Source organism: Scophthalmus maximus, chromosome 16 (genome assembly GCF_022379125.1).
Source record: "Scophthalmus maximus strain ysfricsl-2021 chromosome 16, ASM2237912v1, whole genome shotgun sequence".
In the NCBI taxonomy this organism is placed as follows: domain Eukaryota; kingdom Metazoa; phylum Chordata; class Actinopteri; order Pleuronectiformes; family Scophthalmidae; genus Scophthalmus; species Scophthalmus maximus.
Genome location: NC_061530.1, coordinates 4,416,678 through 4,430,758, shown reverse-complemented (window position 1 = coordinate 4,430,758; position 14,081 = coordinate 4,416,678). Strand labels below are relative to the sequence as shown.

Below are 14,081 nucleotides of genomic sequence, written 5' to 3'. Positions count from 1 at the left end.
ATTGGGACCAAAATTATCTTTTAATGTATTCTAGCCATAGTGTTGCTGTGAAAGTCAACATTTTATATTGCATTATCTTTATATTCCATATACATATATGCTACATGCATATTTTTACAAAACATAACTCAATGTCGATTTGCATAGCTTTCTAAAAAAATGATACATATTTAACTATATTTAAATCCATGGCTTCAATTACCATCAGACTTACTTAGTTTTATCAAAACACAAGCTCAAATCTACATTTTTGGGAGGCTTTGGCCTTTTTAACTTGATATTCACAGACAATAAGAGAAAGAGTGAGGGATTGACATGCAGTAAATACACTGGCTGACTGAGAGTCAAACCAAAAACCTGCTGCTCAAGGCGTATGAGCCCATATAGTATCAGGTCGCCTTGTTTAGGATCAAGCCCATGTCCAGACCATTTTTAAAAGAAATATACAAGTGATTAAGTGAGGCAAAGCAAGGATATTCAATTCATTTATCACATTTTATCACAAATAATTACATGGTTATAAGGAATTTGCAAAACGTCCGAACAAAGACAATGAAAAATCATATCCACTGTTGTAAATATTCCCTCACCAGATCTGTATTTTATTCTACATGGACTGGGCTGGACTGTTAAACCTGATGGCCAGACAAGAACAACAGTACTGGAGCTGAGTAACAACTTCAGTCTACTTTCAGTGATGTTTTCCTTCACCACCTTACTTTATGCCTCATCGCATAAAGGACAAACTACTTCCTGTACGGGCACTGTACATTGTTACAGAGTGCAAATCCTTAGGTTCGGGAAGAGGATTTCTACAGATTCTGGACTGAATCAATAAACAGGTCAAAAATATACCATGGACCTAAACCATGAAGTCCTTTAAAGTTTTTTGGTTATTATTTTTGAAGGAGATTTAAGTGCTTGATGACTTTGTTTGGATTTACAAGCAAGAGTGATTGGCCGCATGGTTAGAGAGTGCCTTCCTGTTTAACATGGTTGAGATCATTTAAATCTTGCACTTTCATTAATTTAGAGGACGACTTGCAGACACAGAAGATTGGTCAAAATGAAAGTAGATAGATAAGATATCTTGACTTTCAGAGGTGGCAGAGTGACCAGCAAAAGTGAGCACTCTGTATTTTCCTGACCTTGAAAATGACATAGCCCTTCTGTGGTAGCAAGCATAGACAACAGGGTTCACAAGTCGAAGGACAGATGCAAACATGTGAGAGTTTTTTTCAAATGAGGTAACACAGACAAGTTGTATTTTGATAGTGAATGTATCTTACTGAGAATTCATGTTTTAGACCCATGTTCTGTTTGTTCTAGCCATAGAACACACTCCAACTATTTCTTGCTTTCACAGGCTCTATTTTCATGCTGCTCTGTGTTTGGCACCAAACTACAAATGGTCCAAGTGAATTTAAAAGATCAGGACATTAAACTGCTGGGGTGCTGCCTGCACTGGTCATTGCACCGTCATCAAAACGAAGCCTTAGCAAATGGCTCAGTAGTATTCATTTAATAAACTGATCATTGATCCTTCCTGATTGGAAGATTAAAGAAAGTAATACACATATATTTTAAAGGATACTGTAAAACACTCACACTCATTGAATAAATCGATATTTAGTTCTCTCTGAAAAATCCCTGCACTATCAATCATTGTGTAAAACTGAATAATAAAATGTTTAAGTAACAAGCTATAGACTACACTGTCTATAACAATGGAGTGTGCGTAAACTTGAGAAATTGTGGGTTATATAATGCAAACAGAGACCAAAATAGACTAAGGAAATGGAAGGAGGAGATTACAGCCCTTACTAAAAACATGTTACATCTCTAAAGTATAGAAGAAAGGTTTGTTTTGCAGGGCATTAGACTAATCCCTCCATTGTTACCTTGTCATAAACAATTATTCAAACAATTCCAAATGCAACAGGTACCTGGTGAAAATTGGAAAGTAAATGTCTGCGGGATAAGATTTCATTGTGTCATTTTCTGTGGACAACTATTTTCCAAGGTGCAGCTTCCAGTCATTACGTTTGGATTTTTATTCCATAGGCATCTCAGTGGCACTGCTCTGTAGTCTTCCGACAGCAGGCAAACACTTGGAAAAAACACTCTGATGCATGTGCGTTATGAAAACCACATGGCACCCTGGAACGAGTCCGAAAGCTATCATTGAAAAGCTGTCTATAATTTATGTACATTATGGGAGTTCCATGTTTCCAAAATTGCTCACTGGCTGCTGGCCAGCGTCCTGGTTTAAACCCTGCACCATGTGGAACTGAGAGGAGGTGAAACGCTACTGTGGCTGTTTGTAAGAGGAAAATTTCAACAGGATCTTGTTAGGACTGACTCAATACTTGGCCAGTTGTGGACTGTTCCACCACATCTGGTAGACCTTAACGTTAGGACGTTTACAGAATGGAGATGGTAGCACTTAATGTTCTCACTTAATTTGGAGCTCTCAAGAAATAAGGTGTCATAAGCATCTAACAGACACATATTAGTTCAGGGTGGTCAGAGCTTAAAGTTGTACAGACTAAATAATGAAAAGGGAATAAATCTCCATTACATGAAGCTGCAATCATCAATATCTTTTATTTTATGTTGTTGAAATACTTGAGAGAGATGTCTCACAGGAGTTCCAGCTGACAAAGGACTAACCCTACTTCTAAGACTTTGACTGTCTCTCGTGTCAGAGGTTGCCTTGTAAATCAGCATGCAAGGAGAGGTAACAGGGGTGATACACAAAGTCTCTCACGCGCAGCAAACGCAGCAAACGCCAAGGTGAGCCAAAAGGGGCAAATAATGGAAGGTGTGATATAGAGCGCCACAAAAAAGCCAGCAAATCCAGATCCAATAAATGTGCGACAGGCAAGGTTTTATAGAACAGGGGATAAAGACTGATAATTAATAATCAAATTTGGGGAGGAATGTCCAAGGGAGAATTCATATTTTTAATAGTACCAGCATGGCGGCGGACACCACCATCCGGAGAAGGCCTGCTGCCACCACTTTGGGCCCTCAGTTCCTGGAAAAGAAAAAGGGAAATCAATCAACAGGGGAAACACGATCACCACAAAACAAACGAAAACAATAAAACAATATCAATCACTGGTTAGGCACACTGGCGATCCACAGCTAAACAAAACGCCTCCTGCCAAGTGTGGTGAACGAAACTTTACAAAACAAAATCATCAATGAATGATAAACTCGTGAAAATAATTCCCCATTCTTGAATGTGGCCGCGATAGTTTAAAAACAATTGAAATCCATTACGCCAACACAATAAATGGGATCAACAGCGCAGTATAAGTGCAGCGCCGGGTAGCGTGGCTGAACAACGCAGCAGCGAGCAAATACAAACAGAAACAAAACAAAATACAAAGCAAAGCAGCAGCGTTTGCGGCGTGGTATGGCAGCTCCTGGGCCAAGCTGTTGTCTGTCCAATCGGACCGTCTCTTGGTGCCGAAAGGCTGCGGACCTGACCGCCACTACCAGCGTCGTTGTGATTCTATGGAGGCGGGGAGCCCGAATGAGTGGAGGCACGAGATAGTCTAAAGAGAGGGTATAAATACGCTACACAAATAATCAATAAGATACACAAAGATGGGGCGCAGAGACGAAGGAGCCTCTCATACCCGCAGGGTTCCTGTGTGTCCAGTTGACGGGAAGGGGGCGTGCGCCAAGTGAAAGGGCGAGCACTAGACTGGGTGCCACAATCGCAAAGAAGTTGGACAACGGCTGTTGAGATGCTGCAAACTGATGGAATTCCAAATTGACGCAGGGGGATATGTGACCATTATCCAAAAGGACAACTACCCTCACTCATCACCAAAGACCACTGGTGCCTGTAGTTATTCCACTAACCTACAGAGGAAAGACTTACCCACTCACTCACAGCAGATGCCATAGAATCTGTACATATCGTACTCAGGAGGCCTCTGTCTGTGAACATGATTAATGTGAGGAGAGTGGATGACACGATGTGCAACAAAGAATAATCTACATGCATTAAACTGTGCAAGAAAAGAGAACAGTAGTTACACCTGGACAGACCCACATAAATATAGAAACAACATGAGAGATTTTCTGCTTGTGACTCAACCTAAAATGTATGGAGATCCTCACATGGTTGGCTGTGCTACAAATCCAAATCCAGATTTATTTTCTCTCATATGTATCAGAGTCATATTGAAGAACATATTGAATTCGTAGTTAATAATATCATCAACATAACAAAATACTATATAGATCAATTTTGTTTCACTAAATCCCATCCATTGGGGAATGCACCAAAAAGCTAATTTTCAATACTTGAAAATTAGGTAAAAGTACCCATGACAGGCAGCTCTGTACACTTATTTCTGAATGTCATTTATTCAGTTAATTATTTTTATTGAATTATTGTTTTAATTGTTACCTTTTATATTATCATTCAAAATTCCAATCCTGTTCTTTATTGCTTTTTATTTTCAACACTGTGTTTTATTTGTCACATTTCCTACAAGTAAGTAATTGCTGATGTATGAAGTGAAAACATGTAATATTGTAATCCTTTATCCCTTTGCTCATCCGACTGAAATTGACGATTTTTTTTTTTTAAACGCGTGTCTGGTTGGGATTTTCAAAATAATTAAAAGATGACAAGTATATCAGCATAGCCTTGTACACTGGAAGACAAAACTGTAGTGATTGATAACATAATACTCTTTAAATTCACTGGCATCGTTATCGCAGTTGGAATAGGTTTCGAAATGTGCAAGACGCCCGTCAAGTAAAGACAACATGCTTTTATTTTGAAATCAGCTATTTCCGTCGTTTCTCCAATGGACAATATGTGACTTGACGCACCGCCCAGGACCACATCACCCAGCATCCAGGAGGGCTGGAGAGGCCGGAGACAGGTGAGTGGAGGGATGTTGCAATTTGAAAGCCATGTTTGGTGTAAGTGTTTCACTCTCCGTGTCTGTGTGGGACTGGGGGACTGAATGAATCCCCATATCGAGTGTGATGATGATGAGGAGGAGGAGGAGGAGGAGGAGGAGAGGGTAGCTGATGATAACCTGACGCCTCACGTTCACAAATGCAGATAATCCGAGGTGTAATCGTCACATGAATCGAGTTTCTCCCGTTCTAGAATGAACCCACGACGTCAGATAGAGCCTGTCCACCGAAACCGTTTTCACTGAGCCTATGATGCGCGCAAGGTGTTTGTGTTATGGCTACAACGGAGGGGGAAACATTGAAACAGTACATGCATTGCCGTGTGCGACGAACAGAGAGTCGTTCATGACGGTGGACACAGTGTCTGAAAAAATAGGCGACAGATGCTGACACGGAGCTGCAGGCCGGAGCCCAGCAGCATCATGGCGTCCTTGAGCAGCGAAGGGCACGGATGCAGCGGCAGGAGGGAGGGGAGGAGAGGAGGAGGGGAGGAGGGGAGAGGAGGGGGGGGAGAGGAGGGGGGGAGGGGAGGAGAGGAGGAGTAGAGGAGCGGAGGAGAGGAGGAGGGGAGGGGGAGGAGAGGAGGAGGGGAGGAGAGGAGGGGGGGAGAGGAGGGGGGGAGGGGAGGAGAGGAGGAGGGGAGGAGGAGAGGAGGAGGAGGGGAGGAGGGGAGGGGGAGGAGAGGAGGGGGGGGGAGAGGAGGGGGGGAGGGGAGGAGAGGAGGAGGGGAGGAGGAGAGGAGGAGGAGGGGAGGAGGGGCGATGCTGTGACACCAGCGATGCTCCACTCCTCGGCCCTTTGCAGACGCCTTTTTCTACAGTGACATTTATCGCCAGGCCTCGTATTTCAGCAGCCTTACATTTTGGCTACCTCATTTGGCTGTGTGAGCTGTTATTTTTAAAGCCTTGCAGGTTTGCTGTCCTTCGTTCTAAAGCAATTCAATGCCGACAAAGCAAGTTGTGACGTTTGTATAAGTGGAACATCCATATCCATATACATATACATGTATATGCGAACATCAGACACTATAGGCTAATACATCAATTCATTGAAAACAGGGACATCATTCAAGGGAGAGAGAGATCAGCTGTAGTTCATAAACTCGTCTCAACAAAAAGCAGTCTATACTTTTATTTCTTTTTCTATTCTTTTTTTTCTTTTCTTATTACTTTTTATTTAATAAAATCTCATAACTATGCTCCAGAATTTCTTAGTATTACCTCATATATTAATAGATATTGTTGTGCTTGTGCATCATTAAACCAGACATCACCAGGCAATGTCTGGGGGAAATCCTTCAAGCCTTAGCGCTTATAGCTCACCAGAGCTTACACAGTAATGTAATCAGATGATGTGTAAACATGTACAACAAAAAAGGATAAATATCAAGTCCACTCACCTCTGAGGGACAGAGTCTCAGGATCAGGTAAAAATGCAGGAGATACCCTAGGGCCTTTATCAGATTGAATGCTCATTTAAGTAACAAGTTAACCAGGGGCTTTGAGACTGGGGCACTGGAGATGTATTTTAGAACTTGTAAACAGTTAATGTATTTTAGTTTTTTTTTTAAAGCAAAAATATCCCAGAAAGTCTTTTCGTTCAGCTTTTTAATTGTGAGGATTTCCTGCTATCCTTTTTCCATATATAACAATCAACTCTGGGTTTTTTTTTCTGTTAGGCAAGCATTTAAAGGCGTCACCATGGACCATGCACCACTAAGATATTACAAGGGACTGATTCTTGATACTTGATTTGATCAATCAAGAAAATAGATTGGCAACTAAGCACTGACTCCAATTCAACATCATGTAGGACACTGTAGCATAGTAATGTGGCATGCTATTATGCTATTTTCTATGTTGTGTTGTACTGAAATACTAAGTAAAGTATAGTAAACAATATTATTGTACTGTTAAATAGTAGTGTAGTAGAGTAGGGCAGAGTAAAACTGAGTAAAGTATAGTAGAATCGCATTGTATTATATAGAATTGTAGAATCATATAGTGTAGTAAATTACAGTATTGTATTGTAGAGTATAGTAGTTTAGAGTATAGAATAGAATAGTAATATTGAATAAAATTAAATAGTACAGTAAACTATATTATAGGATTGTATAATATTAGAACAAATTAAAAGTATATACTCTAGTATACTCTACACTATACACTCCCACTACTACCACCACCACCACGCTCGATAAGATCCAAAAGTGAATCCTCTGGAGATACCCTTCAAAGTAAAATTTCCACGGAGACTGGTGAAAATGTGTCCATGCATTTTTGAGTTATTTTCCACGCTCACAGACAGCGGGTGAAAACAGTACCCGTGCCAGTGTGCAGATTAATCAAACATGTTTTTAAAAAAATGTGTCTTCCTGTCCTGTGTACAGCATTTTTTCCTTTTAGTTGAGGTGGAGTGTGGTGTTCATCATGGGAGAACTGTTCAGGAGTGAGGAGATGACCCTGGCCCAGCTCTTTCTCCAGTCAGAGGCGGCCTACTGTTGTGTCAGTGAGCTGGGAGAACTGGGCATGGTCCAGTTTAGAGACGTAAGTACAAATGTTCTCAAGCTATGAAATTCACTGCAAGAAGAAATGGGGGTGGGGGGGGGGGTTTCACTGACCTTTGTATATGTGATTATTCATTTATTTATACTTAGATTTTTTCAGTTTATTTCAGTTGGTTGCATTTTGGTTTAGTCAAATATCTTAATAATTACTGTGTCAAAATATCTCCTTGTAAAAATAAATCTCTTCTCTTTTTACTGGCAGCTGAATCCAGATGTCAACGTGTTTCAGCGCAAGTTTGTGAATGAAGTGAGGAGATGTGAGGAGATGGACAGGAAACTGAGTAAGTATCCACAGAAATCACACAAAGACAAAGTCAAAGCTCTGAACGGGGACTGAATTCAGGTTCCCCTCTACGATCTCCTGTCAGAGGAATTTCATGTTTATATTTGTCTTTCTATGTTTGTCTAAAATGAGGAGGTATGTCTGCTACCGAGAACACGGTACCAGGAACCAGATAAGAATGAACTAGTTGACTAGTGTTGTTACGTCTCCTCATCGGCGCCGGACCCATTGAACGTGGGTGGGACAAGACCCACTTTTTAAGACCGATAATGTCCAACCCCTCCACTTTTACCGTCTCTAATTCAGCGCATCTGTCTATTCTCTCGGTGGTACTTTCAGGGCACCGTCAGTCAAATCCATTCGGCTTGTGGAATGCCCCAATAAGTTGAACTCCGTACCGCGTTTTCGCTACTCGCTTGCCTTCCACGCTCCTGCTTTCTTACACCCCTCAAATCCATCCTGCTTGCTTTGCTCATTGAATCCATATAAATGTATCTCCGTACCACGTTTTCCCCTCTCCGGCCGCACCGAGACACACAGACCGCTCTCCCTCCGGGGCAGCTGTGTGCTCACATACTGTCACTATAGAAGCTTGGCATGTTGATGAATTTTCATAATTGGTTCGCCTGTTGCTTTTAAATGCATCTTGTAATATTAGATGCTGTTCGGTTAGTTTTTGGGAAACCATAGCAGGTATGTGGTAAATGTTTTGTGCTATAAAATAAATGTCTTATGTAACGAGGGTGAATACAGGAAATGGCATATACTCTAGTAAAAAAATTCTTGGGGAGGACCCACCCACATTTTTTTTGCTTCTGACGCCCATGCGTCTCCTGGAATTCAAAAGATGGCGGGCAATGACATAACAGCACACATATTTTCCTGATTTTACACTTTTAAAGCATTTAAATGCTGCGTTTAATTTGGTTAGGGTTCGTCGTCGTTGTACACATGGAAGAAGTATTCATCATCTTGTTCCAAGGTGACATCAAACGACAACTTCTTTCGAACCTATCAAAATGACAGCAGTACAATGAATAACTCTGTTATTTCACTTGTCAAAGGAAAGGTAAAACAGAAGGTTCCTAAAATGCGCCTGTTACGCTGGTTTCCAATCGCCATTAAAGACGACAAAACGATTGTACAACCGATCATGTTGCGACCTCTTAGCTGGTTGTGGCCCAAGAATACGGCCTCAACCGTAGCTAAAAATTTGTGTTTGCAAACTAGCCAATTCTTAATGTCAAATTAATCATCACGTCTTTCGGGAAAAAAATTGTACTTTGCTGAAACATGGATTTTCTCTGCTGAACAGGGTTTGTGGAGAAGGAGATCAAGAAGGCCAACATCCCAACTGTGGACACTGGAGAAAATCCGGAGGTGCCTTTTCCCAGGGACATGATTGATCTAGAGGTAAACAATCATCAGTCAGTTCAGTTCAAACTCCAGAAGCCTACATATAATATGTATCATGAGGTCCACGTGAGTCCCTAACAGGGAGTGTCTGTTGTGTGTGATTGGCAGGCCACCTTTGAGAAGCTGGAGAACGAACTGAAGGAGATCAACACCAACCAGGAAGCCCTGAAGAAGAACTTCCTGGAGCTGACGGAGCTCAAACACATTCTCCGTCGAACACAGCAGTTCTTTGATGAGGTTGGACTATTTCTTCCTCACACACACACACACACACAGACACACACACACACACACAGATGTGTGAAATACCATGCAGTCGATTCATATTGGCCATATATCTCTATGCCATCAGTGAACCGTGGTTTAATTGTTGGAAGTTAGTTGCGTCAGTTTTATTCCTGGGTCTAATACCACAGAGCAGTACCACAAGCATTCAGTCAGAAGAACATGTTCTCTTACAGTCTCTAAGGAAGCAAATAAATAAATAATTTCAAATCCTCTTTTGACAGATGGAAGATCCCAACCTGCTGGAGGAGTCATCAGCCCTGATGGAGGGCAGCGAGGGGGGCCGCGGGGCACCGCTCAGACTAGGGTAAAGCATGAGGGTTGAATCATATTCTTTAAAAAAAGACACAAATCACATGAACTGTAAAACATGCAGGCAAACTCCATTTTGAAAGTGCAGTCGTCAGCAAACATGTCCTTGATTAAAGAAAAAAAATCACAAGATAGTTTTTACTGTACTAATCAAAAGGCTGATTGAATTGTAATCTTGGCCCAGTTTACGTAATTAATTAGTGTCCCTAAGCAGGAAATCAGATCACAGCATCCTTCATCATAATGGTTAGGACTAAACATCAAAACTCTACACATCTAAAGTATTTTTAATACTGTTACGATGTCCAAAAAATGCATTTATTATCCAGTAAAGACAAGTAGCTTGTTCTAAATGAATACAATTACAATGACTCATAAGACACAGTCGCCCCACAGAAGATAGAGAGGGTTGTCCACTAACCAGAAGGTCGAGGGTTTGATCCCCGACTCCTCCAGGCGCGTGCCGTTGTGTCCTTGGGTAAGATACTTGCCCTAAATTGCCCCTGACGGCTGTGCCCGCATTGTATGAATGACGTGATAGAAAAGGCGCTGTGTATAGAAGTGCTGTATGAATGTGTGTGTGTGAATTGGTGAATGTGACGTACTCAGGGGCGGACTGGCCATCCCGATGTTATGGGGATGTCCAGAACGACCATCCGCCAGACGGCCATCGGCCCGGCTGGTATTTGGAAGGGCAATTTAAGTCTTGCATGTTTTGTTGTGCGCGTGTTATGGTGGTCTGCTAGTCGAGAGTGCTGTGCTGCGCTGTGTGTAATCCTCGCTCGCCAGCAACATTGGAAGTCGCGCGAGCAACCAGGCTGAGAGTCTTTAAGTTTAACATCATTGCTAGCGTGCCTGACTCAAGTACCGAAGGTTGTGATTTCGAAGCTACCCCGCAACGCATGAAAGACTCAATTTCCTTTCTGTTTTCTTATTTTTCACAAATCGCACCCTAAACAACACTACAGCAAAATGAATGAAGACAAATTAATTATTGCAATTATTTTGATCGTGTCATTTAACCCAGCCAACATCAAAATTCACACCCATTTGTCCCTAATTTAAATGGCTCACGAACTGGTCACAATCTTCATCATCAAAACAAACATCGGGATTTGACAATTCTTATGGCGCTACCTGTCAGTATATATACAGTATATTTACCATTTTACTATAATTTCTTTGTTGACAAAACCGAGACAATCATTCAACCTGTCAGCTGACTTATGTAAGCGGGGACAGCCCTGAAGGCAAATTAAATTTATAGCAGTCTCTTGGGCACATGATCTGTAAGTGATCCACCCTGGTCTACTGTGTTTGTTGTTGCCATTTTGGCTGTTATGTATCCATATAGGCTAGTAAGCTAGCCTCTAGTCAAGGATTGAATGAGAAAATAGTCTTTGCAGCTCATATAATTACAATGTAAATATCAATTATCAATTTTAGCTGTTCATTGCCACTCAAAGGGCTTCCTAAGTAAGTGTTGAACTCTGTTTTATTATGCACAATGTACTTTGAGCTGCTGTATGTTTTGTCTGTACAGGTTTGTGGCTGGAGTGATCAGCAGGGAGAGGATTCCCACCTTTGAGAGGATGTTGTGGAGGGTGTGTCGTGGTAACGTCTTCTTGAGGAAGGCAGAGATTGAGGATCCTCTGGAGGACCCAGCCACGGTCAGCACACAAAACATAGATGGAGTCGTGGAAAGTAGTAAAGAGAATAGAATTATAACACTGTCACCAACATCGTACAAAAGTACAAGGCAGCAAACCCAGATGTGGGAAATTTGGATGATTTTGTTATTTAAATATTGTAATCAAAAACATAACACAGTGTTTTTTGAAACCCTCTTCTGACAGGGAGACCAAGTCCACAAATCGGTATTCATCATCTTCTTCCAAGGTGACCAGCTGAAGAACAGGGTGAAGAAGATATGTGAGGGGTGGGTGTCATTCCGCCTTCCTGGCTCAACTTAATACTATTGTGTGTCAATGTTTTAGAATTCAAATAGCACCTTAGTACTTGTCTCCTGATAATAGGACATACTCAGGACGTACATGTAGTTTATAGAACTAGAAGGTTTTTGTTGTTTCTTTGAAGCACAATGATTTCATGTTGTAGGTTGTGAGGTACATCAGCTTGTTCCACATTAAACAGCTTAGCAAATGTTCAGTTACTTTTACATACCTCTCACCAAATATTGCTTATATTGAAAGAACTGCAGGTCTGACTTACCTTCCCGGTGGTCGTATCACTGTGCAGGAGTAGACATGACATAACAGAAAGCCCATGTTTCACATTGGGGGAGGATGAATGTTAGATGCTCTGAGTTTGAATCTGTTGGTGGGTATATTTTTCAGGTTCCGCGCCTCTCTCTACCCGTGTCCAGAGACCCCACAGGAGAGGAAGGAAATGCTGGCTGGAGTCAATAGTCGCATTGATGACCTCCAGATGGTGGGTTTGTCACTGTAATGGAGCTTAACCTCCCATTGCTAGCATTACTGTATCAAAAACAAGTATGACGTTGGACGTTGGACGTTGGACGTTGGACGTTGGACGTTGGCCAGAATCCCATGAATAAACTGCAAAGGAAAGTTTTTTTTGAAATGAAGAAAACGCAGGGTAGGGTAGTTGAACTTGGAGTAAAGCCTGCTTATTGTTTAAGTCACATTACCATTAGCGGTGCAGTTCATTTTTTAAATTTGATAAATCTTTCAATGGGTCTTTGTAGTGTTTGTTACACTCCTGCCGACTAAACAACAAGAAAATGATTTATCTCTCCAGAGCAGGATGTCCGTGTTCAGGCACCTGCTCTGTCTTCCTTGATAAAAAAAAGTTTTTTCCAATCCAATTACAAAAGACCTCATAGAGTATGTGGGTGTTTGTATTTTACATTAGTTCTTATCTGTGAAAGACCTTTGTCCTGTCTCATAGTGTTGTGGTTCTTCAAGGTTTGCCCTTATTAAGCCTGGAAAAAAAAACCTTGGTTCTGCTTGACAGGTCTACTCCAGACTGCCAACCTCATACAATGTATTACACTCTATGACACTAGAGCATTTACTCAGGTTGACATGGAAAACTGAATTCTTGGTATTAACATGAACCTAAATTCAGTTTAGCTGCATTATTTTCTAATGCATTTTAATGTTTAATCAAAATTGTGTACATTATAAACTTCCAGCTGACACTCTGATCCAGAGTACAGCAGTGTAATTAAAGAATTTCAAAATGCACCAAGAGTAAAGAGGTCAAATGTATTTTCTCTCTCTTTCTAAAGTTTAGTAATTTTTCCTCTTGGTAAAAAAAGAAAGAAAGCACTACTGACTTACTATCATTGCACTCACCTTAGATCAGCTGTTAGCTGTCAGGCCTTACACCATCCAGACATCCAGGATCTACAAACTTAAACAAATCTGCTAATCTAGGTGTTGAACCAAACAGAGGACCACCGACAGCGCGTGCTGCAGGCCGCTTCCAAGACCATGCGGGTGTGGTTCATCAAGGTGAGGAAGATGAAGGCCATCTACCACACGCTCAACCTCTGTAACATCGACGTCACCCAGAAGTGTCTGATCGCTGAGGTCTGGTGTCCTGTCTCTGACCTAGACTCCATCCAGTTTGCTCTGCGCAGAGGGACGGTGAGTTAGTTTGTCTGTGTATTTGTATTTTTACATCTCTTTCTTCTTATACTGTTATTTTGTCTGGACAGCTCTCCTGCTGAAAAACAGAGCTATTCATACAGGTTCATACAGAATACTTATACAGGTTCCTGCTGTAGATTTTTGAGCATACAGCAGAACCAAACATGTTGAGTCTCTACGACATTAGAGATGAACTTTTTGTGCGAGAAAATATATATAACTACAAGATATTATAGCTGTGCTGATTTTCAAAAAAGGATTAAACTATGTCTGCAAATGTATATATACTTGGCACCATTAAAAACGCACAGGTGTTTTGTCTTAGATATCCACAAAAAGTCCCATGCAATGGACTGTGAATAATGCAGTGACTGATAACCCTAGTGCTATGAAACATACACATACACAATTTATTGTTATTCTGTTTTTCATAAAAAGATTTGGTTGAAATTCGAATAATTAATTACATTTCTGGAACTATCTGTGCCACTTTAATGGCACCAAGTATAGAAACAGCATCTACTGTAAGCCACTATCCTCTGTGTGGGCATTATATTCTACTTCAGAGTGTGACATATGTGGTGATAGCAAAGTAAAGATACTTTTCACTTGATATATGCTTCCC

The 14,081-nt window shown here is 41.2% G+C and overlaps 1 protein-coding gene across 4 annotated transcripts in view; it reads left to right on the top strand.

Moving 5' to 3' along the window:
• The first annotated feature begins 4,833 nt into the window (after window positions 1-4,833).
• Window positions 4,834-14,081, top strand: part of atp6v0a1b (ATPase H+ transporting V0 subunit a1b) — a 29,904-nt gene continuing 20,656 nt past the window's right edge. For all 4 annotated transcript variants that reach the window (XM_035613597.2, XM_035613596.2, XM_035613595.2 and 1 more), the window contains exons 1-10: window positions 4,834-4,916; window positions 7,346-7,502; window positions 7,725-7,803; window positions 9,121-9,218; window positions 9,330-9,458; window positions 9,731-9,813; window positions 11,362-11,488; window positions 11,675-11,757; window positions 12,176-12,269; window positions 13,241-13,453. In XM_035613597.2, coding sequence (XP_035469490.1) covers window positions 7,386-7,502; window positions 7,725-7,803; window positions 9,121-9,218; window positions 9,330-9,458; window positions 9,731-9,813; window positions 11,362-11,488; window positions 11,675-11,757; window positions 12,176-12,269; window positions 13,241-13,453 — 1,023 coding nt within the window. In that variant the 5' untranslated portion in view covers window positions 4,834-4,916; window positions 7,346-7,385. The remainder of the gene's footprint in view (window positions 4,917-7,345; window positions 7,503-7,724; window positions 7,804-9,120; window positions 9,219-9,329; window positions 9,459-9,730; window positions 9,814-11,361; window positions 11,489-11,674; window positions 11,758-12,175; window positions 12,270-13,240; window positions 13,454-14,081) is intronic.